The sequence below is a fragment of the Leptosomus discolor genome, chromosome 5 (genome assembly GCF_034619465.1).
Source record: "Leptosomus discolor isolate bLepDis1 chromosome 5, bLepDis1.hap2, whole genome shotgun sequence".
Taxonomy (NCBI): Eukaryota; Metazoa; Chordata; class Aves; order Leptosomiformes; family Leptosomidae; genus Leptosomus; species Leptosomus discolor.
In genome coordinates, this window is record NC_141395.1 from 35333547 (window position 1) to 35355268 (window position 21722).

At 37.7% G+C, this 21722-nt stretch overlaps 1 protein-coding gene across 1 annotated transcript in view; it reads left to right on the forward strand.

Annotated features, from left to right (window-relative positions):
- Positions 1 to 21722, forward strand: part of COL5A2 (collagen type V alpha 2 chain) — a 108654-nt gene that overhangs the window by 35526 nt on the left and 51406 nt on the right. Inside the window, exon 2 of the mRNA XM_086465985.1 lies at positions 20400 to 20618. Within this exon, the coding sequence (XP_086322111.1) occupies positions 20400 to 20618 (219 nt within the window). The remainder of the gene's footprint in view (positions 1 to 20399; positions 20619 to 21722) is intronic.

Genomic DNA, 21722 nt, shown 5'->3' on the forward strand with positions numbered 1-21722 from the left:
AGTGAAATTTTACTTCTCTTTGTTATTATCTGAGGTGGAATCTGTGGTGCTGAGTCAAAATAATTTCCCCCTTTCTGGAGACTGGATGGTTCCCACATGTTGAAAGAAACATCATAACGTAGATGTGTTAAGGCTGAATCTCATGCTATTTGAATGACTGCTTAATGTAAAAGACTGTGCTATATATATTGACCTCAGGATGAAGCAGGGATTTCAAAAGGCAAACATTAAATAAACCTTGCTTGGTTCTACATATGGTAATAAATATATGGGGCATACACACTGAATGCAAAAAACTGGCAGTCCTATATATATACACAATATTTGCCCCTTTTAAACCTAAATGGTCTGTCTTGAAGAGGGAATTTTACCACTATGAAGAAGTTTGTTTAATGTTCATCTGCAAGCTGTGGATTTCACCCCAGAATTTTTCTCTGGTATTTAAAGAATAGTTCTGACAAAGTATTTAAGTGAACTACTTATTCCATAGCATCAATACAGTTCCCTATAAAATTATATAGTTTGGAATAAAAATAAATAAATCATGTTGTCCAAATGTAAATATGGAGAAAGAGATATATATAAAAATAATAATTTCTGTAGTACCTTGTTAAGTTTGTGAGAGACCATTATTTGGAGGTGCAAACTGTTAAACCATCTGTTCTCTGGCCCTCTATATATCACATTTCATTCACTCTCACCACTTTACCCTTGACATCAGTGTTCTGTGTTTGACCAAACTGTTTTTTGACTACATCATTATTAAGAAACTTAGTGTGCCTCATTCTTCTAGTTTCTCAAGAATTGTTAAGGTAACTTTAAGTTTTTTGATGGTTCCTCATCTATCTAGTTGGAAAATGCAGTCTCTCAGATATAAGGGAGGTTCTTGTGGAGATTTGCTTCTCACCTGTTCTTCTTGAGAATGTCAGTGGGGTCTAGTATGTCTTCTGGGGTCTAATGTCTTGTCTGTTTGCATATTGTTGGAAGTCTTGGAACCTCAGCATCTGCTTAGTATTTACGGAGATGTATATTGAGATGTATTGTCTCTGTTATCCACTGTTTCATTCCTAACATGAGTTAAACTTTATTATTCTTTCATTCCTCAATGAAGCATTAAAGGTCAACAGTGATTTCTGTAACGTAGAGTTTGAAAATTGTTTTATTATATCAATATTCTTATGTATTAGAAATCTTGTCCTAGTGTTTGGGTTTGGTTTTTTTTTTTTTTTTTGAAGGCTGACTATAATGTGGTTATTGCATAATACTGACCAGGGATCTGGAGCTGACCTCGTTATGCCTTAGGAGGTTGTAATGCTTCATACAGAGGATGGGAGGATTCCAATTAATTTCAGTGAGGCTTAGTGGATGTCCTTCAGTGATATTTAGCCAGATCTGGGAAAAGGGCTGTATATGTAATGGTGGTGGCACTGGGTTGAGGTTTTTGTTGTGCATTTAGTTTGTGGGTTTTGTTTTTTTTTTTCCTCTTTCTCTCATGTACACAAATCAGCTCTATTACAAATAACTTTCTTTGCCTGCCTACGTAAGAGTCCTGGAACTGCTGCTAAATCAAGTATGATGAGGCACGATTGTGCAGGTCTTCACAAGAGATCTGCCTCCAGTGATCTTCCTATGCTCCTGCCCTCTATCATTTTTGTAACTTGTTTCTTCACTCTAATTGCATGTAATGAAAATAACTTCCAATGGGACAAACAAGTCCCCGGGCAGATTTGTAGAAGAGTTCCACATCTCAAGTAAATTATATTAAATTGTAGATGAAATACACAGAAGTATCTACTTAAGTTTAATAAGCAAACAGACTAAGAAATTATAGAAGATTGAAATTAATTTTGAGACAAATAATTTAGTATGTTCAGAATCCAATCAGTACACTTAGTTTTAATTACATATCTAACAGTGTTTCTTGAAAAATGAGCAATGCATGGCCTACTAACGTAATTAAGAAAAGATTAAGTTAACATCATTAACTGAAATATTGTTTGAATCAGATCTTGAAATGTAATTACAAAATGCTTTATAGTCATTGTGGAGAACATGGTTTCTAAGGATATTTCTAATAGCATACAGAGCTGATATATACCAAACTAAAGCTTTTAATCCATGTGGCAGATTGTAGAATAAAATCAATAAATGCCAGTGTCTAAAAATGATTTTACAGTGCAGTAATTTTAGTTTGATCATTTGCAACTATCTCCATGAAATAACGTTTTTTTTTATATTTAGAGGTTGTGGTTGCGTATTTTCCTGATGAACAAATAGAAGCTAATGACTGGAGGTATTTCTGGGTTTTGTATTCAAAATTTAAGAATATTAAGATTTTTAACTGGTTTCAATGGCCAGATAGCAGCTATGCAAGATTATTTTTTAGAATTGACTTTTCTTATTTATTTATTTTTAACTACTTTATTAATGCCATAACTGTATCTCACTTGGCATTCACCTTTCTGGTTTGTTGGAGAGATTCTGTAAAGTACAAGAAGCGATCTCTGAGCTATGTGCTTTTCTAAGTTGTATTTGAATTATAGACTAAATTGAGTAATTATGCTGCTCTGCTTAATATCAAGAGTGTAAGGGGCTCTAAAACAACAAGGCGGTTTCTATTCTTCACATGTTGATATCCAAGGAACGTCTTAAAGTGAGGTTTGCTTCTGAACACAAATTATATGTAACTTTGTTTGTTACAATGGTGCAGCCAAACATGAGGAACCATGCTATGTGGGTCAGAAATGAAACTATATAATTTATACTGGTCTTCTAATACATTGAAAGGATATTGTGCATCTGCGAACCTTGTTGATATGGGTCTATTCAATCACTGTCTGCTGAACTATGACTACATAATTTTAAAAAATGAAGGTGTACTTTGTAGTGCCCGAGGGATAGTTTCTGTTTTGGCATAATATATTTTTAGCACTGTCAGACTTACTCCTGCTGTTGAAGAAAGACACATTTTCACCTCGTATATTTGCTCATGGTAGAAGAAAAGTAAATTAGAAAAACTGCAAAGTATGCTCCATAGTAGTTTTAAATTACTGGATTTCTAAATTAATGAGTATTGTAATAAAATAAAATCATGATGATTTCTATGTAGCACAGCAGTTTATTGCTATGCACAGTGGGCTGCATCTCATCCTGGAAGTAAACTTCCATTTGCCCTACAGTTATATCAACATGGAAGATCCACCCTGTGCCCCAAAGTAAACACAAATTTGTATCAGTTTCTTGTGTTCACGCTTACTAGAACTGAATTGTTCAGGAGGCTACACCCCTGCCAAAATGCCACAGAGCTCAATGCTCAGCTTGATTACTCATTCACTCAAAAACAAAACAACAGTCTTCAAGTTTCTAAAAATTACCTGTTTGGGGGATTTCCCAAATACTTCATTGATCTAATTTTTTTATATATATATATATATATATATATATATATATATATATATATATAAATATGTATGTTATTTTTATATCTATATTTTATACAGATATAAAAATGCTATTACCTAGCTTTAGGGGTGGATGTAACCTTTGTTGCACTTTGTAGATTCTCATGTTTTATATATGAGAGTAACTGCAGTAGCTCACAGTATCTAAATCAAATTCAGTCTGTCACATCGATAGTGTTTAATTTATTATTCATTTTCAGTGCCTTCCACAACAGTAAAAAACCAAAACAGCCCACCAACCACAAATAAACCCTGTCAAAAAGTTTCCTGTCAAGCAGTGAGCAAATTCCTTATCAAGAAAGAATCATGGTCCAAATAAAGGAGGAAATTCAAATACCCCAAAGTTTCAAGCAGAAGAAGAACAGAGAGCTAGTCAAGGTAAAGTGAATTGTGTAAGCGTACAAAGGAGACCTTGATCCAAATTTAAGTTAAAAAATTTTTAACTTAATTTTTAACAAGTTAAAAAATGTTTTTGTGGCTGTTAAATTAGAAGGGTCTAAACTGTAATGTTAAATTCTGTGTTGGTTTATGAACTGAGTGGTAAGAGAAGCGTTGTTATATTTGCTTGCTACATAGGTCTTTAAAAAATCGTTCATTTTCAATCGATACAGTTAGTGTACAAGCATTAAATTATCCTAGATCATCGTCAGTTCTAGATCAAAGCAGTTAAATGCTTTTGAGAAGAACAAAGCTGAACTAATGTTTTCTGAATGTTCTTTGTTGATGTTTTATCATAGAATCACAGAATGGTTTAGGTTGCAAGGTACCTTAAAGATCATGTAGTTCCAGCCCTCCTTGCCATGGGCAGGGTCACCTTCCACCAGACCAGGTTGCTCCAAGCCCCATCCAGCCTGGCCTTGAACACTGCCAGGGAGGGGGCAGCCACAGCTTCTCTGGGCAACCTGTGCCAGTGTCTCACCACCTTCACAGTGAAGAATTTCTTTCTAAGATCTCATATAAATCTCCCCTCTTTCAGTTTGAAACTGTTACCCCTCATCCTGTCACTACGCTCTTTGGTAAAGAGTCCCTCCCCACCTTTCCTGCAGGCCCCCTTTAAGCACTGGAAGGCCGCTCTAAGGTCTCCCTGGAGCCTTTTCTTCTCCAGGCTGAACAACCCCAACTCTCGCAGCCTGTCCTCACAGGGGAGGTGCTCCAGCCCCCTGATTGTCTTCGTGGCTCTCCTCTGGACCCGCTCCAATAGGTCCATGTCTTTCTTGTGCTGGGGGCCCCAGATCCGAACACAGCACTACAGGTGGGGTAGAAGGGGAGAATGACCTCCCTCGACCTGCTGGCCATGCTACTTCTGATGCAGCCCAGGATGTAGTCGGCTTTCTGGGCTGCGAGTGCACAAAATGGTTGTTACGCTGGTGGTTATGTTTTTTGTTAATTGTTCCAGCAGTAATGAAATCTGTCAGCTGATCATTAGACAAAGATTATTTTTTTTTTTAGGACCTGACCTTTTCCATCGATCACAAATAGCTATTTTATCTGTGTTACTTTCAGTTTCTAACAGGTCTTATCCTTGGTTTACAATGTTCATAGAAATAGGTGTTGTATATGCATATTTGTACACATATGACATAGTATTTGTACATATATGACAGAGACATCATATGCTATGGTCCTGCATCAGTGAAGTCACTGCAGTTGTGCCATGAACAGCCACAGAAGCAGACTGAGATATGACCTTGTGTAGTGATGCGTTTCTGGTAGAAACCAGTGAACTGCTAGGATACTATCACTTTCTCTGTCAGTCTGCCCCTACAAACACCTCCCTCTCTCTTTTCCAATGTTAGCTCAAGAATTACTTTTTCCCCAATTTTCCCAGGTTACTCTTGGGATTGCATCTTGTTAGTTGACGTAGAAATGTTGCCTGTGACCTTGAAAGCTGCTGGAAATAGTGAGGCCTTTTATGGAAATGCTGACACAACTTTATCTATAGCATAGCAGCGTAAACCATCTGTTTCCAATAAGGTAGTTATTATCTTTTCTTGTCAAACTTGTCACTACAAAAATATTTTGCTCTCTCCTTCGATGTTTCTAAGATACAGCAGTGCAGTTACAGACATAAGAATGAACTTTATGAAGGATAGTTTTCTGTTTCAAAACCATGCAGTCTATATAACAATTTATGCATATTTTATTGCCAGAGGCAAAAAGTTATGCTCCTTTTTATGTTCTCCTGGTTCATCAGATTTGGTAGTTCTTCAGGGATACAACACAGAGTACTACACTTCGACATGCATCTCATTCCGCAGCTCTTAAAATTGTGACATATCCACTTGTTGAAAAAATGGTGCAGCAGCTGGCTGTGCTGAAGGGCAATTGTGAACAGCAGGAGAGACTGTCAGTGATGATGTTGACTCATTAACTTCAGTGCAACTCTACCCATTCACACAAACGGAGGGTGAGGTTCTGTATCTTTAGTCTGAAAATTTGTCTGTTTTTCTTATTTGCTCATTTAATGCAATTCTCTATGTTGTCTTTGTCACATGTAATAGTCAGATTCATGACAACAGGTAGAAGTTAGGAGACTCTAAGCTTTGAAGGATTTTGCTTTAAACTTTGAGTAAGAGCCTGCTGTATGAAAGTAGAGAAGAATTAATTCATACAATGTTGCCAAGTCAGTGCTGAAGGTGTGCAAAAAGTCTTGTGAGTGGTCTAGGAGTATAAAATAAAATTGCTTATTACTTGTATCTCATTACTGAAAGTCTGAACTCTCACATGAATTTTTGAAAAGAGCCAGGTAGCAAAGCAGTCTACCAAGGAGATGTTGCATTGGTGTGTTAGCAGTTCACTTTTAGATCACCCTTTTCTTTAAGGCAGAAGTTATGTTATACTTGAATACAGTTAGAAAGCTCCTCTTGAGTACTGGCTGTATACTTTGGAAGGTCTGGGCACAGTACATATGCATGGCAATTGTGCCTGGCATGAACTACAGATTTTGGTCTTACTGCATGTATAATACAGTCTGGCTTGTTGTTTGTATCTTGCCTCTGTGTATGTGCATATCAATCATGTAGCTCATGCATTATAGGTCCACTATTGGACACTCATCCCTGAGGGTGCTCTGCACTGGTGTGCCTCTTTAATAACTGAAATAGTCACTCCTAGTTCCTGTAGTGCATTTTGTTTTAGAAAAAATATTTCATTTTAATAACCCATTAATGAATTAGATTCCAGGTATAAGCCTACTAACCTGGTAGGATTTGTGATACTTTTAAAATAATATAGTGATGACATATTTGGTCTTATTTGCACAAAAGATTGCTGGGAGTAGCTGCACGAGGCTATATTAGCACAGACCACTGGTGAAAGAGGAGTTAGTGAGGAAGGACACTGGCAGTATTACATTTCTTCACTAATGTGAATAAATTTAGTAATAGGTCACTGTGTTCTGAAAATTATCACAAACCTTTGGTGCACTTTGTTGGATAGATGCCAGCTATTTCTAATTCTGGGAACTTTCTTAGAACAGAGTGATAGCTATCTATGTAAAAAACAGGTGCTGATCAAGGGACTAAAAGTCAAAATCTTTAGCTGGTGTGAAACGGAGCAGATCCAGTCTACTGACAGCTACTTATTGTTCAGAGCTGTGACTCTTTGAATTAGCTGAGAATGCAACACTATATTTCCAGCCTTTTTTTTCAAGTGTAAGAAATGTGAATACCTTTGGTGATGCTCTTGATGACTGTAATATTCTGAAGGAGCTAAAAGACTAGGGTGCATTCAAAAGCTATGTCAAGTTTGAAGTCTAACATCCCTAATAGATTAAGTGAATTTCAGTAGATGGGTAGAACTAAACATTTTAATTTGCACGTAGATGTTCTGGCCTTCCTTTACAGAAGAATGTGAGTAGTGACTCAGGCAATAAAGCCACCTCTTAAAGGACTTGAACATAAATATCTTATAGTCTTTGAAGAACCAAGATAATGATCTCACGCCTGTTCTATTTTGATCATAACGGGCATTGGACTTCACTGTTGCTACCAAGAGCATGTTCCAGCATATTTAGTGCTTTGCTGAACTGTACTCCTGTTTCTAAACTGATGGTAAAAAATGGCAAATAGTTGTCTGTTCCTGAATTGTTGAGTGGCAATTATTTTTCTTCTAATAGGATGAAGTGTTGAAGATTGCTTCTTGCTATGGAGTTACTGATGCTTACAAAATTTTATTGAGCAGGTCTTGAATGGGAAATTGTAATGTTAACGTATCTTCTTGATGTATATGAGGTGGTGAAGTAAAGGAAAGATATGTTTTTGTCTTAGGGAAAGCATTTCAGAGAAGGGGCTTTGTGTTTGGAGGAAGAAGATGAAGTGGAAGTCTTTTGTGGTTCAGAAAATGAAATTACGTAGGAACATAAAAAGATAGGAAATGAAGGTGCTCTTTGAGGAAAAGACCTTGAAAAGTTCATATGAGCTTGTGATAAACAAGAGTTTATCTGAACCAAGTGAAACATTATGGGAGCTTCTCTGGGGAGTCACCTCAAAAATATTGAATAGAGCTGGCAAATGGACTTGTATCATGTTTGTATGCCAAGTTGCTTCTTCAGTCACAGATTATTGTTTAAGTGCAAAACTTGTGATAATTCCTTATTCAAATAGAGCCTACAGGCCCCTAAAGAGGACCTTTGGGTCATTCATGAAAAGTCCTAAACCATAAGGTTGAAAGAAGTGATTGGGCTGTTCTTATTTGTTGCTTGTATTGCAGTCTAAAATACTGTGTGAAAGATGTGATTGGTGATGCGTTTCATGTACCACAAATAGTCACTTCTAATGATCTACTGCATTAGAGAGAAAAAAAACTATACTGAAAGGAAGTGACGCAATGCATCATGAAATTTCAGTGCCTCTAAATGTAACACAGTAATGCTTTGCATGGGATTAATGCCCGGTGGCGTTAATGAGTGTCTTTTCAGTGATGCCAGTGGCTCTGTCCCTAAAGTCTTATCATTTAATAGCACTGAAGACTAAGTAATAATAAAAAAGACAGTCTCTTTTATTTTTTTATTTATTTTTTTTTTCTTCTGATGGGTATGTACTACTATCATGTACTTTTGGAGACAGGTAAACTAGGACACATATTTTTCTGTTAAACTGAGTTGAAGGTGATGTGCAGGATTCCTGGCTTCCAGCTGGTGATTTCCATTTCAAAGAACAATCAGGTTTGGTCACATAAGAGCCCAGTTGTAAGTCAGGCTTCTTTCCCTATGTTGTTTATACAGATTTCTAAGTGCAATGAAATGGGACGTAGTCACTCTAGAGTGCTGACATACCGGGAACTGTTCCCTAAAATTTATCTTGAGTCTAATATCTAAGTTCCATCCCTTAAGCATGGATGCTTCTCTCAACCCCACACAGATTTTCATTCTTTTACAAAAGGGAAAATAAGCCATGTTTCTGTATATCATACGTTTGTGTGTGCTTGATTGCAGCTTCTAACTCTACTGTGAGAGTTAACTGGTGCAAAAAGATGTCAGTATTTGTAGAGCTCTGCTTTGGAAAAAAATGTTCTTCTAACTTGAATGCTGCCTTCTTGGGCTTTTAAAGGCTCATATCAAAGAAACAATAGTAGGATAAAATTAAACAGATTTGAAAAATGATAAAGTAGTTTTGAAAGGATGAACTAAGGGAAATAGAAAGTAGATTAAGTTCAAAGCAAACAGTAGCTGGAGGTGATGACAGCTGGTTTGTTTTAACTACGCATCCCTACTTGAATTTTAATTCATTCAAAACCTTTTTAGTATGGACTATTTGCCTGACAAAAGTTCATAATGCTTCATCCCTGAAGTATGGAAGGATAGCCAATGAATAAGTGCAGGAGAGCCTGCAGGAAAGCCTTTCATTTCCTCTGTCCCAGAAACTATAATCCTGCAGGAGAGCAAAGTAATGGCTGGTATGTGTCTTTTTAAAGAACATTTATCAGTTATGCATTTAAATGATGGGGTGGATAGGATTTTTTCTTTGCTGACCCTTCTTTTTAACATTCAGTGGGGGTTTTTATGCTAATTTTTAATATGTATGGACCAAGAATTGGGACAATATTAAAGCCAAGTTAAAAATTAAATTGAAATAAAAATATTTAACTTCATTCAAATGCATAATGCAGTAACAGAGCCTGCAGATAGGCAGAGATACCTCTAATTCTTCTTTCATGCTGGATTTTTCTTACAATGCCTTATTAACATTAACGCCTTACTAACATTAACAACGTTAATGTTACCATTTCTCACTGTTGCATAAAGGCAACATAAGAAACTGGGTTTTGTTTAACCTTCCACCTTAAATTTAATGAAGTTATGCAACACACTGAAAATGGAGTACGGATATTCTTCCCCTGACCTAGCTCTATTCTTCTAGTAGGAATTAAATTAAAGTATGTTGGTCTGCAAATGTGAGAGTTTGCTTGAAGACACCCTGGAAGTTGCAATATGTAACCACCAGCCTGTGCTAGAGAGACAGCTGCTTATAAATAGCTGAGTTTTCCCTAGCCAGCCTGGATGAATTGAGGCAACCTTGAAGAGGTCTCATGACTCAGTAATGATGAAAAAGATAGAATTGGGTCAGGTCAATGAAAACAATTTTCCTTAGCTTGACTTGGATGTTTTTTACAAGGCTTTTTTGGTATAAAGTTCTTTCTAGCAAACCCCGATGTTTTCTTCACTGAAATAGGTAATTTTAAACATCCTGAAAATGAAAGGAAAGGTTTTCAAGTGGATGAATCTAATAAAAGCACCTTCCATGGTATTTCAGTAATTCAATGCTTTCCACCACCACCAACCAAAATTGTAGAAAAATTCCTGACCGGTGCTAATCGTCTTGCTTTTATATTCACTCTCAAGGATTTTCTCATCCCTAATCTTTGTAAAATGGACTGAGCTCTGCTTGCTTGTTATGTGCTGACATTGTTACTTTTACGCACTGAAAGAAAGAAACTGCTTATTGCTCTTATATCTGTAAGTAATAAATAAGTTTAACTTGTGTAGAAGTTAAACTTTCTCTTCTGTCGTTGACTTTAGATTACACTTAAAACTAGGCTTCTCCTTTATAGCCTTCATCCCTGATGCTATGCAGAAAGCAACTAGGGTGCCCTGAGGGCTGCCAAAGCCTGTTCCATGTCATCTTGAAACCAGAAGTTGCTGACTGAGCTGTCTGAAGTGTGGTAAAGGTAATGGTGGTAGAAAAGAAACAGAGGCTTTGTTCCTGGAATTTTTGCAGACTTTCTTGCTTACCATTCTTCTTTTTTAGTTTCTCAGAGGCCTAGAGTTTCAGCAAATGAATAGCTTTGCTGCACAAACAGCATATTATGAATATAGCTTTCCAACAATACCTTCCTACTCCACCCAAACGCTGAGTAGTTTTCACTTCAGTTTGAAATGTTGAGCCTATTGGAATGCAAGGATTTTTAATTATGGAATTGAATTTTCTTACTAATTACAAATCTTTATTTTTAGTTGAAAAAGAGGGTGATTTTAGCCAGCAAGGATGCATTTAGGGGATTATATGAGTGCACTTTGCAAACCGCAGTGTAGAAAAGCTTTGTGGAAAAGGAGATGTGTAATGATAGGTTTCTATTGAACTTTGATGTGTATAGCTTCAAAGAATGAGGATGTTTGGGCAGCAGCAAGTGTGTTTCTCTTAGATGTAATAAGAAAAACCATCCTTATGCATTTTGTCTGACTTCAAAGGAGCTAAATCCTACAAAACAAGCAAGGCAAACCAGTTGTTTTGCAGTGCATGGTTATTTTATCAGTTAAACTTTGAGTATTATAGAGTGTGTGAAACTAGAGCAGTAGAACTTAAGAGTTTGGACAGATGGATGCAGAGAAGATCAGACTGCAGTTAGGGGCTATTTAATGAATTTTCTCTTTGGCATTGAATTGGTTAAATCTGATTGCCTTCTGCAATGAGATAATTGGCTTGGTGCACAAAGGAAGAGCAACTTGCTGTTTACCCTTAGTTTCGCAAGCCTTTTGGTGCCATCTCCCATAGCATCATCCACAGGCAAATTGGGGAATGAATGAACGGGTGGACTACAAGGCGAATGAAAACCTGGTGGGACTATTGAGTTCAAAGGTAATGTTTGGCAGTTCAAAGTCCAGCTGGTGGCTAGATAATGGTGGCATTCCTCAAGGGTCAGTGCTGGGACCATCAAGAAATGTTTATTTCAGAACCTGGCTGACACAGTGCAATCTTACCCTGCATGGCTTGTTGCTTGGGCTGTCAGTTTCAGGCTGACTGGACAACCAAGATGGCTTCTTGTGAATCGCCGATGGATTTACTACAGGAATCCAGATGTACTGTGCGTGGAATCCGTGTCTCTTTGAACTGGCACAGGAAGCAGCTGACAGAATTTTCTTCACAGCCAAAATGCATTATTTTTTACTGATGCACAGCAGTCCAAGACTGGATTTTGGAAAGACCAAAATTAAACATTCATGGATTCCAGAACAGTGAGCCAAAGTAGACAGCAGAAGACTATTACGTTTTCATTGTAATCTTGCCATTTTAGTCTTAGGTTTAAATACGTTAGGCACAGTTCCTTACGTCCTGATAAGATTTGCTTTAATCTGCAGTAGCAGCAAGTTGGGCAGAATTCCCAAAATTGGGGCGTGTTTGCTTCCAGAATGAAGCCTCTTACATTTTAGGAAACGTGTTAATTGCAGTTTTATTTCTGTTTTAACTTGAAAGACAATGCCTGTATTGCCGAACTTGTGAGTGTTCAGCAGTGCTGAGCCCTGGCCCTATTCTGTTTCCACTGACTGAAATGCTTTTCCTGCATGTTCTCTTTGTAAGCTCCCCACCAAAAGAATCTGCTATTTCTTTCGGACCAGGCTGTCTTCATGCAAGCGAAAGTGATTCCGCTTAAAAATGTCATCCCAGAGTCATGAATGTGCTCCAACACTTCACTTAGAAAAAGAAATGATCTCTGTTACCTCGAGCATCTTTTGAAAAAATAATTGGCCATGATAAGCACTCTTTTTAGGCTTTTTCTGCCCTGAGTCATGAAGAAAACTGTGGTAGGGGTGGCTGTATCTGAACTGACTTTACTCTGACTACCTTGCATGACAAAGTCCAGGCAGGCATTTGTGACTGTGTGGGCTCCAGCAGAGACGAGGCAACCTGCTACAGACTTCAGCTTCAGTTGATTGCTTCACTTCCTGAAATTTGCAACACTTTTCTCAGGCATGCCCTGAATGCCTCCCCATTGCAATCTTTGTGCAGCCTTAGAAATTTGGAAGTAATTTTATTTCCCACCGTATATTTGAGGCTTCATTGCTGTCATCTGAGAGTTTTTGTATAAGCACTGCTGGCAGATCAAGCTCTTCAAACTCCCTCCTTCAACCTATTCTCCTACAGGCACCAAGCAACATGTCCAGCCATCCTACTTGTGAACCAAAGTAAAAACAGAGAAAAGCAAAGTAAAAACATGTTTATGTCTAACCTTATTCATGGGTTAATTTAGTGAGTTAGGTTAACTAAATGTTTTTGAAGTACGCAGATCCAAGACTGTGGAGTAACCAACAGAAAAGGACCAGCCTGACCGATCTTTCAGCAGAGTGTCACTGATGCACAGTTCCCTGCCCTGTTCATAGCACAAGACAGGATATTTGGAATGGTTGAGTCTTGTTCAGTAGCTCTGGAGCAGTGAGGTTAATATGCAGTTATAACATCATCGGATGCTCTTAGGTAATTGAACATTATAATAAACATTGGATAGTTCTGTGGGACCAGCAAGAGAAACGCTTTTTACTGGAATGGATCCCAGTACATTCTGCCTTTGTACCTGGAGTGTATTGAATCTTGTAACAAAAACATTTTTTCTTGATTGTTCTGTGTTGGAAATCAACTTTATCCATAAAAAGGCAAGTAAAATTCCTATTCACACTAATGGAGACATAAATGCATGAACTTGTGAGCTGAGTAAATGCAGCGTATCAAACCAAATGTAGGGCAGTATTGTTTCCATCCAGTTAAGGAAGCAGTGGAGAAGCAGTTGTATACTTTGGGTGTTAATTTAAAATTCATTCAGTGGAGTCTAGTACTACCCTAAGCATAGTTTTTCTTTTTAGTTTTCCCTATTCGACCAAATCTGGAACCACAATGCTGAGTAGAAAACAGAATTGTTTATTTTCCGGAACAAACAAAACCTAGTTGCCAGATCACACTTGGAGAGCCCTTTACCTGGGAGCTTACCTCTTCTCCTGAGTCAGGGTGTATTGTTCTGCTGTTGATTTCTGCCTCTGGACTGTTGTGAGGAGTTTGGAGGCTGGATTTTCTTGGTTGATGAATCTCAGAGGGTGAAATCCCTCCCCTTAGTGCCAGCCAGAAGCAGCTGGCCAGCTGCAAAGCGTATATCTTTAGTAAGGCTTTGGTTAACTGCTGCAGCAATTTCAACAGTTAATTAAGTCTCTGCTTGGGAGCTGACTTGTACCTTGATACTTAGCAGTATGTATTCATACTTAACGTTGTGGTCTCTGCAGGAAAAACAGTTGAGTCTGTAATTTTCCAGTCCTAAAATACGTGTCTTAAAATTATCTACATCATTTAGAAGAACAGCCTGGGACTTTTCTACTTCTAAAACAAGGCACATAGGGTTGCAGCTCCTTGTCTAGAGGGTGGCCCCCCTCAGTCACATTGAAAACTTATTTGGAATTAAGATGATTCAACATCTTTTAATCTGTTGAATGTTTTAAAAAACACTTATTTATTGTTAACATTGCAAATTAGCCTTTAGACTTTTTTTAAGCAGGAACTCTGCAGGGTGGGTTAAAAAACCCCACCTCTTTTCCTAAGAAACAGTTCTGATGAAACCTGGTTTCCTACAAGTTTGTGTTTTAAACTGTATGCCTGTGTGTATTCCCAAAAGTGTAATGAAAGGGATTTGGTTTTAGCCACTTATTTTACAAGGGAGCCTTGGTGGGGCACCAACTTAGAACTCCCTTCTCTTCCTAACTGTGTACGCTCACAAAATTTGTAGGGGTGCAATTATCTTAGTGACGTGGTCTCCAACAAGGTCTCTGTCAAACCTGGCTGAAATCAGCCACTGGAGTCAAATGGGCTTGGGGACTCAGATGTTGCAGCACAGCCAGTAGGATTACATAAAAGTAATTTCCTATATGAAACCATAGGCAAAATGCAAAATCAGATATACATCCGAACCTTCAGCTGGTGTAAAACAACACAGGGACACAGACTTTGAGAACGTCATTTTATTTTAGACCAATGAGTGTCTGTGCTAGTTGTTCTTTCAGACAGTCCTGTAACAAATAAATCCTCTGCGTGATACTCTTGATGAGTCTGTGCATGTCATTTATTGCTTATTCTCTTGGCTATGCAGGCAGACTTAAACTGAATTTGAAGCCACCAAGAGAACATTCATCTTCTGTAACCCTTAGTCAATTAACACTATGTTACAGACCTTGTTAGTGGTTGGTGTTTCCAAGAGAATGCTGAGTTGTTTGGATTTAGGTGCATTCTTGTACTGTAGCTGTTATCTAAAGTTCTCTGAGATGTATTATGTATCCTGAATGGAAATGTCTTAATGCAAATTTGATTTAATTTTGACAATCAAATATTTTGTATTAAGTGAATTGTGAATCAGTTCAGTCTTTTATTGGTCGGGATTCCAGGTTTATCCTCATGTATGTAGCTGTAAAGTACTTATGTAAACTGTGTGTGTTAATCATTGTTAATAAGAATTATTTCTGTGCAACAAATGCAGAATAGGTTTTGTATTCATCAGCACTCCTGAAAAGTATCTGATTTTCAAAATAATTGGTGTTTCCATTATAATTTGCATGGCACGGTAATTTGGATGATACTTTATTTATCACCACTCAAAAAAAAGTTATGAAAAGATAAACCAAACAGGCAGTCTCATTCTTATTGGAGTAAATGAGAGGTTTTTCCATTGATTTAATGGGAACTAGATCAAGGCCTACATTATTGTTGCAACAGGCTGACAATCAGAGATTATTAACACCAAGCTCCTCTTGTCCCTCTCTTGGCAGTCTGTACACATGCACAACAGTACATCTGCAAAATGGTTGTTAGCACGTATCATCTTTCACTTTGATTTACTTCTGCACCTCTGCTTTGTGAGTCAGCAGGATTAAATTTTTTAATTCATAACTTGAAACTCAGCTTTTCATATTTGAGATTTTTTTTAAACTTAAAAACCCCTGTATCTATGTAATCTTATATTTCCTTACATTTTTCACAAACATCAGGAGGACAAAGAGAGGATGAGAAGCTACTGGCACAAGCTGTTTTGTTTCCAACCCTTTTTCATTAAACAACCATACCTCTTCTGTTCTAGCCTTTTCATGACAAGCAATGTAAAAACATTGTGGTTTGATTACAGTGTGCATTAAGAAGTCCCTCTTGTCAGAAGAAATCATAAAATTAGCAGATTATGCTTTCAATACCAGTCATCATCTTTTCTGCCTTTGTTAGACTATGCTTTCTATTGCTGTAGGTCTATCAGCCTTTAATTATCACCTTGGCAGGGCTAGTAAAAATGCGATGAAATGGAGCTGCTTTACTGTCAAATCCTTTTCTTTCCCCTACCGTTTCATCTATGAAGCAAAGTTGTTAATGTCTGCAGAAAACCTATATGTGTGCAAGTTTTGCTTAAGCCATTTTTTTTCCTCAAGTAGGGCACTGAGAGATGTATTCCGTCGTATACCTGCCATCTCTTCAGCTGAGGTAATGGTGGTTAACTGCTTCCGTATTAGGTTGTCTATAAGCAGAGATGGGGAACAGGAGAGTATAGTTTGGTACTTTGGGGACGTTTCTGCAAGGAAAAATTAGACCTTAGGATGACAGCTTCAGAAAGCCTCCCTGTTTGTATGTGTGGAGTAGCCTTTCTTCCCCTTCTCACATTTTTCTTTTAGAATATTTTTGCTCAAGATGTTGTGTTGTGTATCTGTCCCCTGTCCCATCCCTCTTAATTTTCTCTTTTTGTTGTGTCATTTTCCTTCTTTCTTTCTTTTTGTTCTACCTGGTTCCATGCCCAGGCCTTATTTTCCTTGTTCACACGCAAGATATGAACCAGAAGTCAATGAAAGCAATGAGAGTACAATAATGAGGAGTCACTGGGAATAGCAAAGCAGCAGTGAATTTCCAGGTGTGGCTTTCGAAATTGTGTACATCTGGTAGTGCAAGATTGAAGTGGTTTCATATGCTGTCTTTTAAAACACTTTTCCTATTGGTGGCTTGCTGAGGAGTGGAATGAATCTTGAGAGAAATTTACTTGAAAGGAAAACAAGCTCAGCATAAAATGCCCAAAGCAGGGTGTGCCTTGCATGCCTTTACTGTGCACAAACTTCTTTGATACTTGCTCATGGTGACTGATGGGCTTTGACAGCCATCTAGTGGCTGGGATGGCATTCTCCCCAGTAATTGGTACAATTTCAGTTGTCATAAAACTGGGCCTGAGAATGTGTCAGTGCATGATGTGTTTTTTCACTTCCAAACTGTTGATGCATAGTCTCAGAGTACGATGATTTTATATTATTATATTAGCTTTGACTGTTTGACTTCTGATTGAATAGTTCTTTAAAACAAAACTGATACTCCAACAGATCAATATATAGCAGAAAAATAATTGCATTGTCTTTACTCTGCTTTTCATTGAAATCTTCTTTCGTGACGGTCATTTTTGAAGCTCAGGAGTGAATGAGGCCTTAAATATATCATAGTTTATTTCTTCTACCTTGCCTTTTATATTTGCAGACTGCTTTGAAACTAATTTTCACTAATTTCAATGGATTCACAACCCTGTAGATTCGCTAGTCAGGTCCAATACCAATTAGAGTTGTACTTTTTGTTGGTAGAAAAAGAACTGGTTAATGGGCTAGCAGATCCTTTTGCCACATTAAGAACTTCCAAAGCTGCTTCTCAAACTATTCAGCACCTTGTGTTACAACTGCAGAGGGAGAAAGAACATGCGACTTAAAGAATTTGTGAATTGGTCTTTTAATTAAAAAAACTTGCACACTTCAAAAACAGGGAGGAAATGGTGGACAATTTCCTTTGCTGCCTTTCCCAGTCTGGGTGTAGATGGATAACGTGCCTCTGCAGTTCAGACCTGAGAGTAAAATGTCAAAAAGTGCTCGTTGGCTTTGAAATAGCTGCTCTTTTCAGGTTACTCTCTCAGTCACAGCAGAAAAGAAAACTGGAACCACCAAATGTAATCAAAGGATTTAAAAATAAAAATGTGTTTTCTGGCAGTGTTGTGGGTGGGATTTTTGTTTGGGTTGGGGGGGGGGGTGGGTGGGGTGTGTTTATTATCAGCATATCTGCAATCTTTTAGGAAAACAGACTTCTTAGTATGCTTTCAGAAGTTGGTATGTGCTTTTTTCCTCTGCCTGTGTCCACCTCTTTCTGAGCTGCTGAGCAGGATCCAGGCAGAAGCTAGTCACCATCTGGCTCAGTGCTGATTTGCCAAAGCAGTTGCTATGTGGTTTATTTGAAGTTATGACAGAATGCTGACTTTGGGCTCGGTAACTTAGAAATTTCATTTATGCAAACTGCTGCTCTTCTGAATAGCATGATGAGTTCTGCAGGCAATACATTAAGGAAGACACAGACCATATGCCAGACATCTGGGGGGAAAAGGCTAAATATTTCAGCGCATTATGTCATGCACACAAGGGAGAAGCAAGAAGAGTGCTTTCCAAAATACAATCTGCAGTTTGGAAAATGATTCTCACAGTGTCACAAATGGACTGTACAGCACACTTGGTTGATGTCTTTACTTCACATTGAAAACATTTCCTCCTGAGCTTCTGCAGCACCCCTTTGAGTCATTTTGTAAGTTGGTGTAATAAACCGATTGAAGAAAGGACCTGACCTGGTATAAATTTGGATTTCAGTTTCTGTTAGAAAGTTGCGGTAGTGTGATGGCAGGCAACGGTTAATGACACATCTGCTCCATTTCTCTGAGCTTTGACATTGATGGAGTACTTGGACTTGAGTTAAGGCATGAAGCTGAAATTCGAAATCTGTTCGCACTTATTGCTTTGTGATTTTCTGTTTACATCTGGTTTAAATTAGGACAGAAATGCATAGAACAGTGAAACTGTCCTTGTGCTTAGAGCTGTTAATTTTTATGCTAATAACAAGTTTTCTTAAAAAATAATGGTCTATGACTAGTGGGATGTATCCTGTACAAATATATCCATCTCTGTAATTGCCCGTATTCCCAGTCTTGTATAAGTTAGGAATTAGGGCTGTTTGGGATTTTTCAGATAATGGTTTTAACTGGATTGTCCAGTTTCAAAGACATTTTTGATAGGAAGGTTTCTGTGGTCAGAGGGACCTCCCACCCAGGTAAGATTAATCATTTCCACAGCATCCCAGGGGTTAGGAGAATAATTTTGGACCGTGTTTGACAGCTGTGCTGCATGTGACTCAGAGGGAGTCTTGGCACTGGTGTTCTTGGCTTGCAGGTTTGTGACCTGTTGTCTAGGGGGAGCTTGGAGACAGTTCATTGCTTTTGCAGGCCCTTGTGTTCCTTTAGAGTATGAAATGATTTTTTAATTCTTTATCAGACATATTTTATTTTTAGGGAGGGATACTGAGATATACTTACCCCATGATTAAGAAAATCTGAGATATACTTACCCAATGAAATAAGAAAATAATCCAGATATTTGGAGTATTTGCCTACAGAGCAGGAAGAAAACAAAGGCGTAGACTTAAGTATGGGTAGAACATACAGGTGGTTATGTCCCCTTAAATGCTGTTAGTAGTCAAATGGGGAAATTTTTGACATTTCTAAGTTATAAATTCAACCCAGAGAAGTTGTTCTGCCTTGGTGATAGTAAAGTAGATTGTTAGAGGAGGGAGCAAAAGCTATACTGAATGGATTTTCTACATAATTACTAAGAAATTAATTCTAAATGGGAATTCAGGGAAAAGAAAGAAAAGGAGTATTAAGACAAGAAAGATAGTAAACCTTCTGTAAATGGAGTGGATTAGGTTAAAAATGACATATGCAGCTTCAATAAAATAGAATGACCTCCATATAAATGTATGATTATGTAGAGAGATAGGACATATGCATATAGTCAGTCAATGTTGTTCCTATATAAACGGTTAATCTTTCATATATAGCTAAAGTACTTAAGAGGTATTTTGTATGTAGTTAAAATATATTCATAGTGATAACTTGTGCACATGCTGGGATAATCATGTAGGGCCATGATCAGTTGGATTATAAAAACTGAGCAAGATAAGTAGTTTGAGGAGTCTCTCTTCATTCAGCTGGAGACACTGCTGCAAGTAGCTTTGCAACGGAGACTGCTGTTGCCACTAGACACGGACTGACTGTCCTGTTTGGAAGATTTGATTTTCCATGTTGGTATTACCTTACACCAAGACCCCAATAAGTGAGTTTTGTTCTTTTCAACAAACACTGCCATGTCTGTTCAATACTGACATAAGTCTGGCTGAGTAAGCTACCTGCAGCAGGCAGTGTATGCCATTTCCTACAAAAGTCTTGCAGGTTCTTCTCCTCAGTCAGACGTCTCTAATGCCCTGTGCACAGCAGTTACAAAGAGCAGGAACATGGCAGGAATTCCTCAATGCAGAGTTAGTACAGTACCCCACTGAGCAGAGTGACATCCAGAGGCTCCTGAGGTAATGTTCATTTCTTACTGTGGTAAGAATGGGTTTGTGCACTCCATGATGACTCTCTACTTTGCTTCTTTCTGATCAAGAAAGAAGGTGGTAAAATAAGAAAGACGTTTAAGATGACTAATATTTAAAAGTCTTTAATATCAGCTTCAGTTATGCTGGTGGATGGTTTTCTTTGTGTATGTGATGCTCCTACTCTCCAGATGTGCTTTTTCTGTGTCCAGACCTACTCCCCCTTTGATCTGACAGTTGGAAAATGCGTTGTATATTCTCTGTGCTATCCCAGGAGAAGATGTTGAAGAAATAGCCTGCACCCAGAATGGACAGATGTACCTGAATAGGGATATTTGGAAGCCCTCACCATGCCAAATTTGTGTCTGTGACAACGGAGCTATTCTTTGTGATGAAATCCAGTGTCAAGATGTTCTGGAGTGTGAGAACCCACAGGTGCCCCCAGGAGAGTGCTGTCCTGTGTGTCCCCATACAACGCGTGATTTTGACACCACCGTTGGTAAGATTGTTTTCCAGTTTGCTTTTTTGAAAGGAGGGATGGTCCAAAGAACTAGGAACCACATGATATTGAAATTTCTAATAGTATTTCCATGATGAAAGTTTAAATCTGCAAATAGTAGATACTTGGCACTTATCTTCCGTCTTGGGTTGCACCTGAGCTGGCCTGGAAACAGTTTTCTTCTTACTATGAATCTGATATAAGCCCAAATGGCTATATAACTAAAAGGTTGATCTGAATTCCATCTTGGTATTTTAAGGAGGTTGAATTCTGTCTGCTTTTTGTGGTTCGTTTGGAACTGAGGGATAAATATATTAAGATAAGTATATATAATAAACACATTAAGATAAATATATCTTTATTAGATAAATATATATAAAATAAAATAACTACATGCTTTAATAAAATGCTCCATTTGATGCCCCTCCAATAAACGAATAAACGTAAATGTTATATGTAAACAGTAAAATGTAAACAGTGTAAAGTGTTTCCCCAAAGAGGAAACATGGACACATAATCCTGTTGTGAGACATAAGAAAAAAAATAGCACAAAGTATTATTAACTCCCTGTTTGCATACTCTCTGTTATATACCTTAAAGATTATGTCTTTTCCAGTCAATTTCTTCTTCTGGAGAGATATAGATGAAACAATCCCCGCTCAATTTTTCTAAAAGAAAATCTCTTAACTTGAAATTAATGCTCATTAATACTATGTGTTTAATTATTTCAACTACACTGTCTATGTAATAATCAAAGCAGTTTCTTCAGGAGATATAATTACTTTTGATTAGCTTAATATAGAACAAAGTAGTGATAAAGTGCGTATAGTAGAGACTTGTGTAATTAAGCAATGGAGCAAGATGTGGCAAGCATTATTAAATAGATGGTGCATCCTGCTGTGTTTTGGGAGGCATTAGGCCAATGCTAACAAGGTACACCCAGCGAATATAAAAGCAGTATGGATATATTCCAGAATTTCTTATTGTTATTCAAGGCATTTATAAAATATTCCTCTGAGGGATTTCTGTGGATATGAGTGTGGCTATATGGCTATGAATACAGGCGCATGATGTTGCAGGTGCTTTTCAAACAAAAAAAGGTTA